Here is a 20,091-nt window from a genome sequence, read left to right on the forward strand (position 1 = left end):
GTCCTGTAATGTCTTCAATGTTTTGGTTTTGTTCTTTACTGTTTTGTTCAATTTTATTATAACTGATGATATAGGTAATTCTTTTTAAGATAGCAAGAGTAGGGTAACCATTGTTGATCACCTTGTATTCTGTTTTTACATTATGTACTATGCCATACTTTTGATTTGACTGACTCTGTTTTGTTCTGTAACATTTGGTTTTATTCTCTTAAAAAAAAGTAATAAGAACTGTGGGAATAATAAAACCCAAAATGTGTAATTCTCATTGTAAAAAAGAGAGGAAAAGAAAGTGCTCTAAAGGATATAACTGCATGTATATTTAAGCATATAAGATAGATAATCATATTACCGAGTTTTTGTTGGATCATTGAACAGAACTGTTTGCAGTCTCACTGAATGTCTATTTTATATGCTTTAATTTTGTAACTTGAGCAACCATTTCTAAGATGATAATATGTAATCTATTAACTAGTGATTTCCTACTGTTTATTTTTTTGAAATTCTATATAAATTGTACCCTTTTTCTGTTTTTTTCCTTTTTCTTCTTAAATAAAATTTAAAAAAAAGAAAAAAAGAGAAATTATCAGACATAGGATTTTTCTTTGCTGGGAGACTTTTAATGACTGCTTCAATCTCTTTACTAGTTATAGGTATATCCAGATTTTCTATTTCTTCATAGTTTAGTCCTTGGCAGAATTCCTAGGTTCTTAGGAATCTATCCGTTTTATGTAGGTTATCCAATTCATTGGTGTACAACCTTTCATAGTATTTTCTTTCTTTCTTTCTTTCTTCCTTCCTTTCTTTCTTTCTTTCTTTCTTTCTTTCTTTCTTTCTTTCTTTCTTTCTTTCTTTCTTTCTTTCTTTCTTCCTTCCTTCCTTCCTTCCTTCCTTCCTTCCTTCCTTCCTTCCTTCCCCTTTCCTTTGTCCAAGTCTAACCCTAACCCACTTCTTTAGACCAGGCCCCACCTTCTGGCAGTACATTTAGCTATGAACTCTCAATGGATCGAACCCCTGATGAATGTATTGTAAATCTTTGATTTACAAACAAGTTCCACTCTGGGAGAACATTCCTAAATCAGATGCATTTATAAGTCCAACAGAGTGACTCATACACTTTTGACAGTAAGGTACAATGTAAAGTGTAAAAAAGCCAAACACAACAATATTGTGAATAAACTATGTTTTCTTTTACAGTTACTTTAAAATACATTAATGCCTCGGTTTACTAACACTTCTGTTTTCAAATAATTTGATTCATGAACACTACAGTGCAACTGGCACGTAAGGGTCTGCATGAAGTGAGTGAACCAACAAGCAGAGAGTTATTCACTGGGGGAGGGAGGCTGGGGGAGGTAGTGGAGCCGAAGGGTCATCACCACAGAGATGGCGGGCCAGATGGAATCTGGCCCACACCTGATGCTGATGATATAGATCTTTTGATGGACTCAATTCTGTCTTCCCTCTTGAAAAATGATCCGATGATGTCTGAGTAGTAGCTCTTTTTTCTCATCATGGATGACTAACATGGCATTGCATTCTGAATGGCTGCTGCAACCTTTGTGTGTCATTCTTTGTTGGGGTTGTGTTCCTCAAAAACTAAGCGTCCTTTTTTATATCCCCTCCTTGAAGGACTGGTCTCAGAAAAGAATTGCAGGATGCATCAGTGAGAGGCATAGAAATATTTTATTAGGCAGAATTAAAGAAGTACAGACTCACAACTAAGAGAGAGAGGGTTCCTATGGTCTAGAGTTGAAGATTTTGAGTGTCTTTTAAGATGGGAACACTAAAATGTCTTGCCTAAAAACAGTCTTTGAATCTTTCAAATTTTTTTTTTATTTTAAAGCCAGGCTCCCGTCCTTTACTCTGCCAACTAAGATAATATATGCATTTACAGTATCTTTAAGGTACTTTGGGTATGATGGGCTGGAAAACAAGAAAACAAGGTCTAGAAGCATCTGCAGACCAGGAGTAAAGCCACGGAGTACAGACATGAAGAACCTGTGATGACCGAATGTAGCAGTTTTCTTAAAAGTATAATTATGAAATTATACTTTTCCTTCTCACCCATCCTTTTCCTTCTATTCTATCTCATTTTGGTGTTTTATATATATTGTGAAAATATTTTCTGAGCCTTTGAACGCAGAATTAGTTACTGAGCCAAATGAAATGTAAAGACTTATTATGGAGTAAGACATTTAACCATTCTGCTTAGATATTCAGATCTGTCTGGTCATCATTGAAAACAATGTTGCAATAAACATCTTGTATGTACATCTTTGACTGGCTCTCTTAATTATTTATTCTATTATTTTTGTTACTCTTATTCATTTTTGACCTGGGGCCTTTGCATGGAGCTATATACCCAGTCATTTTTACTTTTTATTTTGAGGCAAGGTCTTAGTACCTGGCTAAATTGCTTAGGTAGGGATTCAATTTGTGATCCTTCTGCTTCCTCTCTGGGACTGCTGGAATTACAGATATAGCCCACCATGCCCAGCTAGTTCACTTTTTGAAAAGAAGAGATGGGGTTTTCTCAGGTTGGTTGTGAAATCTGGGGGTCAGGTGATTCTCCTGTGCTAGCCTCCAGGGTAGTTGGGACTGTAAGAGTTACATTTCTTAAAATATGTCTTGGAGCTGAAAAATTCTTGGATAGTATGTTTGAGGCTTATGGAGGTTAGTGTGGAGTGTCAGCTTGTTTGGTGTCTTTGTTACTTTTCTTGTTGCTGAGACAAAATATCTGACACTCAAAGTTAAAGGAGGAAGGTTTATTTTGGCTCACAGCTTGTAGCAGTTTCAGCCCTAACTGGCTGGCTCCAGGGCAGGGTGGACGGCAGAGGGGCATCACAGAAGAGAAATAGCTTGTGGCAGGCGGAAGGCAGCAAAAGCAGCAAGCAGCAAATTGCAGTGGCAGCCCTCTTTCTTTCTCTTACTGTCTATCCAGGCTACACACCCTTAGAGTGGGTAGCACTCACCCAGGGGGCCGTCAATGGCCGGCATGCCCAGAATTATGCTAAACCAATCAGTAGACCAATTTATAATGAAACACCATAGATCCTAGCATCACACATTTGATTCCAGCATCATACATTCTAGACCCAGCTACCTCTAAAAACCCCACCTATGACTGCATGAGGTTTTAAGGGACGTCTAGACACAAGGTATAACAATTGGCTTGGGGAGCCATCCAGGGCATTGGTGGAGCACAATTCTCAGTGTATCTGGGTAGATCATGAAGGTCTTGGCTTTGGAGTCTATGTGGTCCCCAGTCTCTTGCTCCATCCTCACTGGAACTGTCCCTCTTCTCTGCTTCTTGTGGCTATAAACCAGGCAGGTTGGCTCTGCCATTCCCTTCTGCCATGATGTTTCTGCCTCGGAGCCAACCAACAATGGACTGAGTACTCTGCAATCATAAGCCAAATTAAACCTCTCCTGTTTTAAGTTATGGGTGTAGAGAATTGTGTCTCAGAGAGAGGAAAGCTGACTATTACAAGCCTTTTATTAAAAAGCAGAAAATTTAAGAAGTATTAGGTTCCTCTGTACTGAATTGTCTTTGCTGAGAACAACTCTGGCTGAAAGGTTCCCCAATCCTTACGGGCTGCAGGGGGAACATTTTGCAAAGCCTGCTTTTGGAGAGACATAAAGTTTGTTCTGCACTTGTGTTGTCTAGATTAATTTTCAGAACACAGATTCCAGAAGGCAGAACAAATGCTATTTAGCATGGTTTTCATATGTTTTGGCCAACTCCACAAGCAAATGGGTGACCAGCGGCACCTTTTGGATAGTGGCCTTGGTGATTTGATCCAGGAAAGCAGGGAAGGAGGAGAAGCAGGGTGTGGGGGCTCTGCAGGACAGTGCAGTAGGGCCGGGTGCTCGCAGAGTCTCCACCCTCTTCCTTTGAGTTGTAATAGCCCTCAGTCTCCTACTTCTCTTTTTTACCTTGCCTGGTTTTGGCAACTTCCTTGAAGTGGCTCATTGGTGTCTGTCACTCCACGGCTTATGCTTCTCCCAAGTTCCTGTTCTTCTCGGCCATGACCTGTAGAGCTCTTCTTGTGACAGGTACGCTGGGGACTTGGGCTCCTCTAAGTGGGGCAGAGGGGAACTTTTTGGTCTGTGAGCAAAGAGAAGGGACACAGACGGTGTAAGAGTTAGACTGGACAAGAACGAAGAGGGTACGGGAAAGGATAAATAATTGAAGAAGAGGCAGAGAGTAGAGCTAGACCAAGATGGGATGGGCAGGGTGGCTTGGATGCAGGACTGTTTGGCATTCCCTCACCTCATAGTTGGGGAAACTATGAGGCCTAGAGAAGTGACTGACATGGCCAAAGTATACAACAGTCGGACTGTCCTCTTAGATGGTTTCCTCTTGGAGTCTAGTTTACCTCCTTCACTTTGCTTCTAGTTCTGTTTAACAAAAATTAAGTGTAAATGTTTGTTGAGTGACTGATGAATCAATATGATATGAGTTAGGACTGGGGAGATAGCTCAGCAGCACAGCACCTGCCTGTCAAGCACAAAGTCCTTAGTTTGACTCCTGGTACCCAGAAAAAAAAAGATATAAGTTAGTTTGTTTTTGTGCTCATGTTTTGTGGAAAATGAACCAGAAAGGGAAGGAAATGCTTGAGAATTACGTAGGGAGGAAGTCTATGGAAACTTCATTGTTGGATAAATCATTGTGTGGCAACATTGAGTAAAAGACCAGTTTGTTTCTTCAGATGGAGGTTGGAGCTTAGACTGAGCCGGCTCAGCTGGTGACCACCGCCCTCGGGCTGAGTCAGCAGACTTGACCCACAGTCAGTGTGGCTTAGTGAGTCCTGGCTGTTCCGAAGTCATAGTTAAATATGAATATTTATAATCACTTTGGTGACTGGGAACTCTCACTTTGAATCCCAGTTAAGTGAAAAACCATCCCCCTAAAGAACTTTGGTTGTGTTTCATTAGTAATCTTGTATTACAAAAAATTATGTGCAATAATTGTATTGCGAATTATCACAATTGTATGGTGTATTTGATAAACGTCTTGTGGAAATGTATCTTCTCTCATTTAGGCACTCATGTAACACGCTTTGCCCTTTGGCCTGCAAAGCTGGAAATTTACTCCCTGGCCCTCGGTAGAGACAGTGTGGGGAGCTCCGCCCAGGCCATCGGAGTTGGGCTGGGAGGCAGACGTTCTGGTCTTGATGCTGGGCTGGGCATCTGGGCAGGCAGGCGTCTGGGCGGGAAGGCAGGCAGCTCCGTTCCCTGGCCTGACCCTCACCCTTTTGCTCTCCCTCTAGCCTTGGCCTTATGTCATGGCTTCAACCTGGACACTGAGAATCCAATCACCTTCCAAGAGAATGCACGGGGCTTCGGGCAGACCGTGGTCCAGCTGGAGGGATCCCGGTAAGAGCCTCAGAAGCCACTTATCTCAGTTCTTCCTTAAAACCTCTTCTTAAGGGCCATTTAAATTGTTTCCAAACTTTTACGTGAACAGTGCTATGATTTTATACATGTGCAAGTATGTTTGAAAGTAAATTCTGAGCACAGGGATTGCTAGGTCCTTCCTAAGAGTACACAGGTAGGTCTGACTTTCAGAGAGTTTTCTAGATTGCCCTCTGTAAGGGTAGTAACAATTTACTCTTGCCCCAGAAATTTGTAGAAACATCTGCTTTCCCATTCATTTGCCAATTCATTGTGTTATCAAATTTAACTAATTGTTATAAATCCAGTATCACAATTTAATTTTTCTTTTTTTATTTTATTCTTTTCTATCTATCTGTCTATCTATCTATCTATCTATCTATCTATCTATCTATCTATTTATTTGCTTAGGTTTTTCAAGACAGAGTCTCACTATGTAGGCCCGGCTGGCCTTGAACTCTCAGTGACCCTCCTGTCTCACCCTCTTGGGTGCTGCGATTACCAGCATGGGCCACTGTGCCTGGCTCACAATTTAATTTCAAATTGTTCTTCCTTTTATGAGGGATGTATTTCCTTTTCTGTAAACACTTCTCTTTTTTCTGGTGTTGCTCACCTTTTCTCCGCCCCTTAATGGTTTGTAGGAACTGGTGATGCTGCGGGAGGCAGCCTGAGGTGGGAGCTAAGTCTCCCTTTGGCCCCATTTCTCATGTTTCTTGACTTTGTTTACAATAGTTTATAATATACAGAAATCTATTTTATTTAATTTTCTTTTTAAATCAGATTTTGTTACATGTTAGATATACGTAATGATCGCATTCATCATAGAGAATTTGTACTTTGATAGGACGTGATTGTTTTCGCGCTCCTCTCCCCTCCCTTCAGCTCTTCCTCCCCTCCCCATTTACAAAAGCCTTGTTTCCATGTTTTCCTTCTTTTCTCACTTTTGTTTTACTTTTCCCTTCTTTCCTTTCTCCCTCCCCACTCCCTGGTTCCCCTCTCCATTTGAACATTTTCTTCCTATTTCACAGTACCCATTATACATTTTGGTCCATCTTTTTGCTTTTGGTTTCTCACACCAGAGAAACAATGTGGTATTTACACACATGTGCCTGGTTTATTTCACTTAAGATGTGGACTCAAAGCGCATCCGTTTTCCTAGAAATGTCTTGAGCTGATCTTTCTTCATGGCAGAGTAGTACTCCATTGAATAAAACAGCCCCATCTTTATCCATTCACCAGTTGATGGGCACGTGTGTTATTTCCAACATTTGGCTATTACTAGAAATTTATTTAAAATGACTATATGGTAGAATATTTACTCATTTATAATATGCGGAGTTAAACTGAGGGCCTTCACCCAGATGCCTCCCTATCCCTTTTTAATTTTTTAGGATTTTATTTTGAGGCGGGGTGTCATTTTCTTAATTGCCCAACTTAGGATCTTCCTGCCTTACTCTTCCAGAGTGTTGAGACTGTGAGCCTGTACCACCACGCCAGGCTCAATTTATCCATCTTAAACTGTCCTCCGAGTTCTGTGTCTTCCCTTCCCGTTTGGTAAAACATTTCCCACTTTTTTCTTTGTTGATTTGTTCTTCTCCTTACTGAAATCCAGGAGCTTTGTGAGAATCCCTCGTGTCTTCCGCCTGTGTCAGTGTTGTCTGGATTTCTACCTCTCCCTGCAGGATGGTGGTTGGAGCCCCCCAGGAGATCAGGACTGCCAACCAGACAGGTGGCCTCTACCAGTGCGACTACAGCACAAGCCGCTGTGAGCCTGTCCCCCTGCAGGGTGAGTCACTGCCCTGCTTGGAGCCAGAGCAAGGGATCCATCCCCATGCTTCTCTTCTGGGGCTCTGTGGTGGGGGTTCCCCAGTCTCTGCTCTCTCTGTAGGCTTTAGGTAACTTCTTGGCTTTTCCACGATCTCACGTTGCTAGGCCAAAGGTTCTCCGCCTGGCTCTTACACCTCCTCTTTAAGTCCCCTGAGGGTAACCATATGTGTCATATCTGTCTCCTCAGTGCCCGCAGAGGCTGTGAACATGTCCCTGGGCCTGTCCCTGTCAGCTGCCACCAAACCCACCCAGCTGCTGGTGAGTGGCCCTGGGATCCCAGGAGGGTCCAGAGGGGAGGAATGGGGCCTCGGGGCTGCCACTCTCTGAGGCAGGGGTGCTGGCCCAAGAGTTGGGCCAGCTCCTTGCACCGGAACCCTGCTCCTCAGGCCTGTGGCCCTACCGTGCATCAGATCTGCAAGGAGAACATCTATGTCAACGGCCTGTGCTTCCTGTTTGGCTCCAACCTGCGGCAGCAGCCTCAGCGTGTCCCACAGTCCCTCAGAGGTAGGACCCCTTGCCAAGACTAGATGGGCACAGCAGGACTGGGCTAGGCCCTACTCATGGTCTAGGCGGTGACTTAAAGGTCCTGGTGCAGACGTGTGAGAAAACTGGCTTCAATCTCTTTCTCTCCCACACACTCACTGACACAGGCTGAGGTCCTCTGAAATGCTCTGATGTAGCTACTTTCCTCTGTGAAGGGCCTCCCGACTGCACAGACATCACTCCGTGGTCCACAGAGTGGGTATCGGCCTCTCCTTCCCACAGCTTTCAATTTGGTGGATGGTGCGGTCCCCCACCCTGTTCCCCCTGCCATGGGGCTCCCGCCACCCTGCGCCTCTTTTCCCCAGGGATCATACGGTGGCGCCTTTGTGTCAAGGGGTTACACTGATTGCTTTTATCCTGAAGCATTCTTCCTCAAAGCCAGTCTACAACTCTGTGTTGTCCTCTCAGCTCAGATGTCACCTCCCGGCAGAAGCCTTTCCTCTAATCAGCCCCATCACTGCCCCGCACTGCCGCACTTCACTGTCTTCAGATCTGTGCATTCATATACTGATTGTTTCTTGTCGCTGTTCTCGGTAGTACAGGCTCCATGAGAGCAGGGATATTGGCTCACTATTCATTGCTTTGTGTTCTGTGTCTGTTGTTTGACAAATTTCCCCTGAATTTAGCTGCTTAAAACCACAAACATAGTTAGATGTTGTGGACCCTGCCTGTAATCTCAGAATGCTGGGAGGCTAAGGCAAGAGGATAGAAAGTTTGAGCCCAGGTTGGGCAACTTAGCAAGATCCTGTCTGAAAACAAAGAAACTAAAAACAAAAGGCCTGGGCGTGTAGCTCAGTGTGAAGGCCCTGGGTGCAATCTTCAGCACTGAACCAAACCAAACCAAATTACTGTATCAAGATTTCTTTAAGTCAGGAAGTCAGGAATCTGGGGATTCCTTAACCTCTCGCTCTGCCTCAGAATTTCTCAAGAGATTGAAGTCAAATTGTCCAACCAGTGATTTTGTCTCAGCCGAAGGCCTGGGTGAGTGAAGGGCACTGCTGGTTTCACTCAGGTGCTCCTTGAAGCAGGAGCTACCGTTTGCCACTAGAGGCCTCCTTGAGTTTCTTACCACAGAGGCCACTCCATAGAGCAGCTCACAGAATACCAGCTAGATCTCCATGAGGGGAGAGAGACAGAGAGACAGGGAGAGTCAGAGAGAGACAGAGACAGAGATAGACAGACAGACAGAGGACAGAAATGATAGTATTTTTTTTTTTTTTTTTTTTTTGGTACCAGGGCTGGAATTCACGACCTCATGTTTGCCAAGCAGGTACTTACACCGCTGAGCTAAATCCCCAACCCAGAAATTCTTTTGGGTAACAGAATTGTTTGGGTTTTTTTGTTTTGTTTTTTCTTTTTGGTGTCAGAGATTGAACTCACAACCTCACACTTGCCAGGCAGGATCTTATACGGCTGAGCTAGACCCCTGGCCCCAATAATACTATTTTTTATCACTTAATCTCAAAATTAGCGTCTCATTACTTCTGTCATGTTCTGTTTTTTGAGGTGAGTCAAAGGGCCCAGCGCATTCTCAAAGGGAAGGGATTATACAAGGGTTTAGTGTCAGAAGGAGGGAGTTTTAGAGCCCTTTTCATGGTTATTACCACAGCCCTGGTCCCCAAACATTTTTGATTGAAAAAGAGTGAGTGAATTAATATTTAAAACTGTTTTCTCTAATTCTTTGTTCAACTGAATGGCCAGTTTTGCATTTGTTTCTAAGGTGATTCTTGAACGAATGGCAGAGATTTCTCCCTTTTGTAGTCTTTCTTTCAAGTTTTTTCTCTTTTTTCTTAAGCCCTGTTTCTATGTATGTCACTCTTTTTTTCCCTTTCTGTACTGGAGATTGAACCCAGGACTTCACACTGAGACCTCTTTCCCATTATTTTGGAAAAGGATCTTCTTGAGTGGCTATTTGCCTAAACTGGATTTGAACTTGTGATCCTTTTGCCTCTGGCTCCCAGAGTGCTGGAATTACAGGTGTGCGCCACCAAGCCTGGCTGTACTTCATTCTTTTTCTGTTTTTTGGGTACTGGGAATCTAACCCAGGACCCTGCGCTTGCCAGGCAGGCGCTTATGCTGCTGAGCTACACCCTCAGCCCTTGTAATTCACCTTAAGAGATAAACGTCCTTTCTTCGGATAAAACCTTTTCCCTGTCCTTGTCCGCATTTTTTTAATGGCACCGTGCTGGCTTTAGATCTGTCTCTTCTCCTTTCCATCTGGGCTTCTGAGAGTCTCTCAAGCACCAGCCAAGGAGCCCACATCTCACTCATTCTCTGCAGGATCTTTAAGTTTTCTTTCTCTTCTCAGTGTAAACATATGTGTGCTGCCTGTATTTTAAAAACAGCCACCAAAACTGATTGCACAAAAACAGTTTTCCCTCCTGCTGGTCTCTGCCTTCTCTTCTCTGTCTCCTCTCTTCTCCCCCAAACATCTTGAAAGGGCTCCCTTGCTTTTCTTCTTCTTTTCCTCCTCCTCCTTCTTTCCTTTTTATCCTTGAAATAAAATGGATTTTGAGGAGGAGGAGGAGGAGGAGGGGGAGGGGGAGAGGGGAGGGGGAGGGGGAGGGGGAGGAGGAGGAGGAGGAGGAGGAGGAGGAAGAAGAAGAAGAAGAAGAAGAAAAGAAAGTACAACAACCTTTTAAAACATGTCCACGGGGGTAACAATGATGAACACATTGCTCTCTGTGACACCCAGCTTCTGTCTGTCCATTTGCACAGATCTTGTCATGGCAGTGGTACGCATGCCTGCTAAATGCCAAGTGTCTTTTCTGACGTTAGTTTATTATCCTTCTAACGTGGCTGCCCTTCGCTCCTCCTGTTCAGGGCCTCCCCGCTTCATCCTCAGGCGCCTTTGTCCACTTTGTCCACCAGGTGACACCTCTCTTCCTGCCCAGCACCATCCAGTTCTGTGGCTTCTTCTTCCGTCTCACTCACTTTAGTTCTCATTCTGAGGTGTTCAAGACTACTTTAAAAAAAAAAAACCCAACTTTTTTTCCTATTCAAAAAAACTATTTCACTCACCCTACAGCCATAAATCATAGTTAAGTAAATTGTTTGCCCAGTGATTCAAAGGAAAAAACCTAAAATGATTAATAAAAAATAGGGGTTAATAGGTTCTTTTAATTTGTTTTAAATCATTTGCAAAACCTCCAACATTTTAACTTATTTAAAAATACATAGTAACAGCCAGGAGTGATGGTGCATGTCTTTAACCCCAGCACTGGGGAGGCTGAGGCGGGAGTTTGAGACCCGCCTGGGCTACACAGTGAATTCAAGCCCAGCTGGTATTATATAGCTGTCTCAAACAAGCAAACAAAAACCCAGTAAAAGTATATAATAGCATACTTGGTTCAAAATTCAAAAGTCACTAAAAGCTCTACTCTAAAAAATCCCCCTATTTAGACATTTAGCTCTTCTCTCTCCCTCTCTTTCTTTTTTTTGCTAAAAAAGTTTTATTAAAGGCATGAAAAGAAACAGGCTCTGCAGAGCTAGTCTGAGCTGATTAAAAGTAGCAAAGGAGGCTCACTCTATGGTGCGAGGATGAGCAGCCAAGCAGCCCAGCTCTTGTTTCCTTTACAATACCAGGGTCCTGCCTCTTCATCTAGTGGTACTCCATTTGTTTTATAGACCTTATCTATGTTTGGTCACTTTTGTGTCACAAACCATAGAATGTTCTATACACTTTTTTTTTTTTTCAGTTTACAACGTATCTTTGAGATTTTAAAGATATTTCCAGACAAGCTTCTTTGTACATTTCCCACATAAATAGTAAAATCTACTTATCAGGGTAGATATAGGCAGAAAGAGGATTAGGGGGTGGAAGGAAGGAGCCACCCAGTATACGTGCCTTTCATTTTCTATCATTTCTCTCTCTTTCTGTATTTCTGGAAAATCATTTCTCACTCTTAATTTTCTAGTCAAATATCACTATACTTCCTGAATCCTTTGGACAGAAGTAATGAAAAAATTTCCTTAAAAATAACAGAAGTTTTATTTTTCACGTAATATAATTATACACATTTACAGGGTGCAGTGTGATGTGTTCATGTATGTATAAACTATGTAATGATCAAATCAGGGTAGCTAGCCTATTTATTACCTTGAACAGGTATTTATTTGTGGTGAGAACATTAAAAATTCTCTATTATAGTTATTTTGATAATTATGTTTTGATGTTAACTACAGTCACTCTTCTGTGCAGTAGAAGAATTTATTCCAACCGTCTAATTGTGACTTTGTACTCCTTGGCCAATCTCACCCTTCCTGTCTTCCCTTCTCCTCCTTGAGACTCTGGCAACAGCTTTCTATTCTGTACTTCTGTGAGATCAGCCTTTTTAGATTCCACACATGAGAGGTATTATGCAGTGTCTGTCTATGTCTGGCTTATGTCATTTATGTCATAGTGTCCTCCAAAGACAGTGTCTTTAATAAATGGTGCCAGAAAACTGGCTACCCACATGCAAAAGACTGACCTGAGACCCAAATATCTCACCACATACTGTACTAAAATCAAAATAGGTCAAAGATCTCAGCGTTAAAACAGAAACAATCTACTGGAAGATAAAATAAGTAAAACACTTGAAGACATAGGTAGGCAAGGACTTTCTGAACAGAACTCTGATTGCACAAGAAATAATATTAATAATCAGCAAGTGGAATTATATCAGGTTAAAAATCTTCATCACAAATGAAACAACCAATAAAGGAAACAACCTGAAGAATGGAAAAAAATTTTCTACTATTCTTTGGTCAGGAGACTAAAATCTAGAATACATGCAGAACTCTCAAAATTAGACCTTCCTCAAATAAAAGACCCAATCATAAAACAGGCAAGTGAAACGTATAGACACTTCTCAGAAGAAGTATAAATGGCTAATAAATACATAAAAAGAAGTTCAACCTCTGTGGTCATTAGAGAAACTCAGTTGAAAACAACACTGTGATTCACTGTTACTCCAGAAAGAATGGCCATCATCGATAAGTCAAATACAGTAATAATTTTTGGTGAGGCTGTAAGGCCATTGCTAGTGGAAAGATAATCTAGTACAACCACTATGGAAGTCAGTGTAGAGATTCCTCAAAAAGTAAAATTGAAAATTCCATTGACCCAGCTATTCCCCCTCTAGGCATCTTCCTGAGTTAAAGACATTGTATTCTAGTGATACAGGCATGCCCATGTTTATAGTGGCACAATTCATGATAGCTCAGTCATCAGCAGATGTCCCTTCCACAGATCTACTTCTTTTTCTTTCGGTATGTTTCTAGCAGGACTGTGTCATATGGTATTCTATGTTTAGTTTCTGAAGAACTTTCGTATTGTTTCCCATGATGATTATGCTAATTTACACTTCAGTCAACAGTGGATAAGAGTTTCTCCCTCTCAACATTTTGCCTAGTGTTAGCTATTTTTTTTATCTTCTTGATAACAACAATTTTAACTGGGGAGAGGCAGTGTCCTATTGTGGCTTTAGTTTGAATTTCCCTGATGATTAATGATACTGTGTATTTTTCATGTATTTGTTGACTATTTGTATATCTTCTTTGGGTAAATGTGATTTGTAGGTCTTTTGCTCACTTAAAAAATATAAACAGTGTCTGCATAGTTTATTTCTCACAGTTCTCCTGACTTTTGGCCACTTGTAAATCAAATTACTTTTTTGGCCATTGAATTATTTGAGTTCCTTTTATAATCTGGATTTTAACTTCTTGTCAGGGTTATAGTCTGCAAATATTTTCTCTCACTTTGTAGGTTATTTTTAACTCTGCTGATTCTTCATTGTAAGAAGCTTCTTAGTTTAAAGTAATTTCATTTATCTACTTTTGCACTTGTTTCCTGTGCTTTTGATATCTTAGCACAAAAAATTCTAACCCAGATCAAGACCATAATGTATTTCTTCTATGTGGTTTTTTTAAATTACTAGTTTGATAATTTTGAGTCAGCCATTTTTTTACTAGCAGTTTTTTAGTTTTGGGTCATGCATGTAAGTCTTGAGCCTATTTGGAGTCAGTTTTTGTATATACTGTAAGACATGGGTCTGTTTTCCTTCTGTATGTGGATATTTAATTTTCTCAAAGACTTATTGAAGAGGGTGATGATTCTCATTGTATGCTTTTGGCACTTTTGTCAAAAATCAATTTGCTTTGAATACATACATTTATTTTGAGACTCCGTTTTGTTTCATCAGTTTTTTTGTCCTTTTTTTTTTCTCTTTTTATCGGTACCAGGGATCGAACTCACGACCGCCTGCTTGCAAGGCAGGTGCTTATGCCGCTGAGCTAAATCCCCAGCCCTTGTTTCATCAGTTAATGAGTCTGTTTTTCAATAAGCAATAATCAGGCCTTGGATAAGCCTTATTGCCTATGATACTGCCACTGCATAAAACCTAGTGTTTTTATGTTTGTGTCAATTACAATTTTATAGTATATACTGAAGTCAGAGAGTCTGATGCCTCCAGCTTTGTCCTTTTTTTTTCCCCCTCAAGATTGCCTCAGCTCTTTGGGATCTTTAGAGGTTCCACATAATTTTACATGATGATGTTTGTTATTTTGTTTCTTTGGAGGAACTCACTTTGGCTCAGGCTACCCTTGAACTTGTGATCTCTCCTTCTGAGTAGTTGGGATTAGAAGCAAGTGCCACTAGGCTTGCTTAGAATTGTATTTTTCTATTTTGAAGGGAACAGAATAAAACAATAAAACAGAACAAAAGAAACAGAACCATATTGAATTTCAAAAACAAGATGGAAGGAAACCCCCCACTGTTTCTATGTTACCTATTGTTATCCACTAAACAAGTGCTCAGACTACCAGCCCCAGGCCTGCAAGCCAATACAAGAATTAAGTTGTTTTTGTACCTCAGTTGCTATCATCCCGGCCGGTGTTCCTCTGAATCAGCCAGTGCCTATGGGGTGGTTCTTCTTGTCTCCTGGTCCACATGCTGGCTAGCTCACAGGAAGGGCAGGCTGACTTTGTGGTTCTTTTCCCTCTCCTTCGTTTCCACTGCCTCACGGGAAAGGCAGTCTCATTTCTTGATTCTCTTCCTATCCCATGGCCATTGCTGGCTCCATATTTTTTTATTTGTATGAAGAATGTCACTGGTATTTTGATAGGCATTGTGATGAATCTTAGATCATAGTGTTAACAGGTAGCTTGTTTCTAAAAAAAGGTGGCTTGTCATCTAACCATTACAGGATTTGGGTTGCTCGCCTCTCCTTCTGGAGTTAGATTCCAGGTTCTTCTTATCTCAAACAAAGAATTGGATGAAATGAACAAAAAGCAGTGGCAAAGTTTATTTGAGAAAGTAAAGGTGAAGAATGGGAGAGACACTGGCTCTTCAGAGTGAGCTTGGGTTAAGTAAATACAAAAAGAGGGTAAGAGCAAAGATAAAAGTACACACTACATCTGGGAAACACAGCGTAGGCTGTTGTGGAAAGCTACTAAGCAAAGTCTTCATGGCCTTGATGTGTCTTTTTTATGACAGTTTTAAGCTCAAAGTCTATTTTATCTGATGTAAAGTATAGCTACACTTGCTGTCTTTAAATACATGGAATATCTTCTTTCAAGTACTTACTGAAAGTTGATAGCAAGTAAGTACTTGAAAGTACCTACATCTGGCTAAACCTGGTCCCTTGTAGACAGTGTGCAGTGGGGTACTGTTTTTTAATTCCTTCAGTACTTCATTTTTTGACTGGAGTTTACTATTTACATTCAGAATAATTATTGAGAGATAAGGAGTTATTATTGTCATTTGTTTACTTGTTTTCTGGGTGTTTTGTAGAGTTTTTATTTCTTTCTTCCTTTGTTCATATTTGTGATTTGGTTATTTTATTTACTGTTGTGTTTTGATTCTTTTCTCTTTATTGTTTATGCACTACTACAGTTTTTTGCTTTGTCATTACCACATACTTTGCATACAATATCTTATAATAATAACACCTTAACTTCAGTTGTACTTTTTTCTTTGCAGTGTTGGGACTGATGCATGCTAGCTAGTGATCTACCACTGAGCTACATCTCTAGTCTGTGATTTTAGACTTTAAAACTCTGCCCTGATTTGTATTTTGGTGTCACAATTTACATATTTTATGTTATTTCTTAAAGCATATTGAAGTTACTGGCATTTTTCACTGTTTGACTGCTAACCTTCATATCAGAGATATATGTGATGTATAGAGAGCTGTAACAATATGGGTTTTCTGGATTTGACTAAACAGCTACCTTTACTAGTGAATTCTCATGATAGCAATTAGTATCTTTTTATTTAGAATAACTCCCTTAAACATTTCTGGTAAGGCAGGTATAGATATATATGATTTTGCTGGCCTGAGAAAGATTTCACTTCTCTTTCATTTCTGAAGTACAGCTTTACCAGGTGTAGTACTGTTGGCTGCCAGGTTTCCCCTCTCAGAATTTTGAATACCTCATTCTATTCTCTTCTGTCCTGTAGAGTTTCTTCTGAGAAATCAATTGATTGTCTATTGAGCCCTCTCTTATTTGGGACTTGCATACACCTATAACCAGCACCATGTTGATGATAGCCTGGGTGAAATGGTTTGAACTCACACAGGTAAACATTATGTTGGCTCCCCAGTATAAAAAAACTGAAGGAATTAGTGGAATCCAAAATGTGCAATAGACATTGTGAAAGTGGAAGGAGAGGAAACATCTAAAAAGGGAAGCCATTGTTAATTTCCTGTTAACTTGTTTTGAAGTACTGTGTTGTTTTCATTGTTTTGTTTTGTTTAATTCTATTGTGTATGATAGCATGGGCAATTATTTTGAAGATAATTAGATATATTATAGTAGCCATTATTGATTTCCTATTATCTTGCTTTGAAGTCCTGTATCACTTTCATTGTTTTGCTTTTGATTGGTTTTATTCTGTTCTGTTTTGTTTGATTTTATTATGTTTGATGGTATGGTAAGCTATTTTGAAGATAACATGAGGCATTATGGTGCCAATATTGATTTCTTATTATCTTGTTTTGAAGTCCTGTATCACTTTCATTGTTTAGTTTTGATAGACTTTATTCTGTTTCCTTTGTTTTGTTTTATTCTCTTTAAAATAAAATTAAAAAGATGTGAAGGGGGATGAGGATTTAGCTTAGCAGTACAAACACCCACCTGGCAAGTGCAAGGTCATTAGTTTGATGCCTGGTCCAAAAAATTGTGGAGGTGTGATAAAAAACATGGTGAATGTTGCTTCCAAATGTCTTCCAATAGAAAAGTAGGCACGTAAAAATATAATGGTGTGTTCTCATCCACCTTATTCACTAGATGTGGCACCACATGACTTCTGATTCTACCCTAAAGTCAAAATGACCACAGAAGACAAACATTTTGCATCAATTCAAGGATATTGATGCAATTATAGCAGTGCAGTTATAGATACTCATGAAGGAGAACTTCCAGACTTGCTTCAGAAAGTGGCAAGAATGATGGGATGAATATGTTTGAGGCAAGAGGGAATATTTTGAGGGGGATTAATGGCAATGTGTCTTTATTTTTTTTTGTGTGTCTTTTTCTTTTTTATCGGTACCGGGGATTGAACTCATGACTGCCTGCTTGCAAGGCAGGTGCTTATGCCGCTAAGTTAAATCCCCAGTCCCCAATGTGTCTTTATTGTAATATATTATAAATTAGGCATTCACCATAATTCTTTGTCACACCTCATATTTGGTGGTTGTCTTGGTTACTTTCTGCCATTGCTGAGACAAAATGTCTGATGCCTGAAGTGAAGCAAGGGAAGGTTTATTTATCTTACAGTTTTAGAGGTTTCAGTCCATATTCAACTGGTTCCAATTCAACTGGTTCCAATTAGAGGGGCAATTGTTCATGGCAGCCACAAACAGCAAAAGCAAAAGGGCAAAAAAGGGGAAAGCACGGCCCTCTTTGCCTCCCTTACAATGTATGTCATCTCTGTATCTGGGCAGGTGCAGCACTCACACCACCAATCCCAGCACTAGACAATGAATTAGTCACAAATGCTAGATTCAGCTGTGTCCATGGTTGCATGAGGTTTGGTGGGGGCCATCTGAACACAAACCATAACAGTAGCTTGTTTGTTAGGCTGCATTTGGGGTGGGTGAACTCTAAGGGCTTCTGGTCAAGTCATCTTGCTGATGTCCAAGAAATCTGTGCTTTTATTTAGCTTGACACATGGTGGACTCTTGTCCACCTTCTAGTCTCATTGTGAAGTCAAGAGCTGACATGCAACAAATGTATAACAAGTCTTCAGTGACTGTATACTCTTCCCCTCTCTTCTCTAGGGTGTCCTCATCAGGAAAGTGACATTGCCTTCTTGATTGATGGCTCCGGGAGCATCAACATAAATGACTTTCAGACGATGAAGGAGTTTGTCTCAACTGTGATGGAGCAATTTCAAAAGTCTAAAACCTTGGTGAGGGCCAATGGGGAAATTGAGGAGTGGCCCTGTGAGCTGGGAAATGCATGGCAACTGGACCTCCACTTTCTCTCCTACCACAAGTACAGACACTGCACCTTGATTGTGCTGTTTCACAGTTCTTTGCTGTTTGGATGCAGCCTCCGGCTCCTCTCAGCCCTGGTAAAGCAGGCTGTGCTGACTAATTGGTAGGGGTTGGCATGCGAGATGAGCACATGCCTTCTGTTGCTGAGTTCTAGAATTGAGAAGAAGTGGAAGCTATAGAGAAGGATTCTGGAAATTGGTGTGTTTCATGATTTCTGGAGGGCTTGCTGGGGAGGAGGGGCACCTTCTCCACTGTGATGTCAGGTCCCCTGTTCCCAGTTCTCTTTGATGCAGTACTCGAATCAGTTCCGGACTCATTTCACTTTCAATGGATTTAAGGAGAATCCTGACCCAAGATTTCTGGTAAACCAAATAAGACAGCTTACTGGGCAGACGTACACTGCCACAGGCATCCGCAAAGTAATGTAAGTTCTTTCCCCTATGCTGAGGGTGGAAAGGGGAGGAGACGTTTTAGGTAGGCTTTGAAGGATAATGGGAGTTGTTCAGAAAGGGCTGGGGTGAAGCATATTTCCAGGAGAGGGAACAGCACGAGCAAAGTGTTGAAGGAGGGACAATGCATGAAAAACCAAGTTGGGAGTAAAAGGAGAAATAAAGGGGGGATGTGAGGGAAGGGGCCAGGAAATCAGTTGAGTCTAGACCACCAAAGGCAGCACTGTAGCAGTGCGAATTGATGGATGACTCTAAGTTGTGGGGAGACATCACATCTTGTTTTGGAAATTTCACCCTGATTTCATTGTGTGTTTACAAGGTGAAGTCGGGCTGGGATACAGTGCAGAAAGATGAGGAGAGAGGTACTGTGGTACATTCCAGGAGAGAGTCAATGAAAGCCCAATTAAGTCTATTTCTTGAAGATGTAAACTATGCAAAGGTGCATAAAGTCCATGAAAGCTTTTCTTTTTCTCCCTTCTCCCCTCCTCTACTGCCTTTCCATTTCTTGGGAGCAGTCATATCTCAGCACTAAGTCTTGGGGGAAACAGACCTGGCTATGTCTATACCTGTGATGTTGCTGACATTTCCTCCCTAGCTTTCATGGCATCTCTGCCTACTTGCGTTTACAGAAGAGAACTGTTTCAGAGTGACAGCGGAGCCCGGGAGAATGCTATCAAGATCCTAGTTGTCATCACAGATGGAGAGAAGTATGGTGACCCTTTGAGTTATGAGGATGTCATCCCTGAGGCAAACAGACGAGGAGTCATTCGCTATGTTATTGGGGTAGGAAATGTGACTTTTGGGCCTGACGCTTCTGTGGAGAGTTTCTAGTTGGATACACCCATCCTCTTTTTGCAAATAGTGGTAAAATCCAAGTGAGGTCAGGGTTACTGCTGGTTCCCACACACCCATATCACTCAGCTGACATCACAGTGATCCTGTATAGTGAATCATCCCAAATTTAGTGGCTTAAAACAGTAAGGAAAGCCAGGCCTGGTGGGTGCAAGCCTGTAATCTCAGCACTCTGGGCGGCTGAGGCAGGAGGATCATGAGTTTGAACGCAGCCTGAGCAACTTACTACTTAGTGTGATCCTGTTTCAAAAAAATAAAAAATAGAACAGGCTGGGAATGTAGCTCAGTGTGAAGGCCCTTGGTTCATTTCCCAGCATTGCATGAAAAAAGTAAGTTTATCGGTTCATTGGATAGTTTTCCTGTCTCAGCTGGGGTCACATTTGTAATCAGCAGTAGACTTTTGGGGACAGCTTCTCATCTTCCCCAAGATCCCCCCACTTTTGAGGGTTGCCATGTATGTTTGTCTGCTGGACAGATGGCCTTGGTTAAAACAGCTGGGGTGATTTGGCTTTTCTGCTTCTTGGGCTTCATTGTCGAAT

The 20,091-nt window shown here is 41.3% G+C and overlaps 1 protein-coding gene across 2 annotated transcripts in view; it reads left to right on the forward strand.

Moving 5' to 3' along the window:
- The first annotated feature begins 3,911 nt into the window (after positions 1–3,911).
- The window catches only part of Itgam (integrin subunit alpha M), a 36,222-nt gene continuing 20,042 nt past the window's right edge, over positions 3,912–20,091 (forward strand). Inside the window, exons 1-8 of one of the 2 annotated variants that reach the window (XM_063226878.1) lie at positions 3,912–4,056; positions 5,274–5,379; positions 7,080–7,183; positions 7,412–7,482; positions 7,611–7,728; positions 18,033–18,163; positions 18,530–18,675; positions 19,330–19,483. In XM_063226878.1, the coding sequence (XP_063082948.1) occupies positions 4,029–4,056; positions 5,274–5,379; positions 7,080–7,183; positions 7,412–7,482; positions 7,611–7,728; positions 18,033–18,163; positions 18,530–18,675; positions 19,330–19,483 (858 nt within the window). In that variant the 5' untranslated portion in view covers positions 3,912–4,028. The remainder of the gene's footprint in view (positions 4,057–5,273; positions 5,380–7,079; positions 7,184–7,411; positions 7,483–7,610; positions 7,729–18,032; positions 18,164–18,529; positions 18,676–19,329; positions 19,484–20,091) is intronic. The other variant, XM_063226877.1, reaches the window with a different exon arrangement.

Source organism: Cavia porcellus, unplaced genomic scaffold (assembly GCF_034190915.1).
Source record: "Cavia porcellus strain 051 isolate PalLab524CR breed Dunkin Hartley unplaced genomic scaffold, mCavPor4.1 scaffold_16, whole genome shotgun sequence".
NCBI classification, from domain to species: domain Eukaryota; kingdom Metazoa; phylum Chordata; class Mammalia; order Rodentia; family Caviidae; genus Cavia; species Cavia porcellus.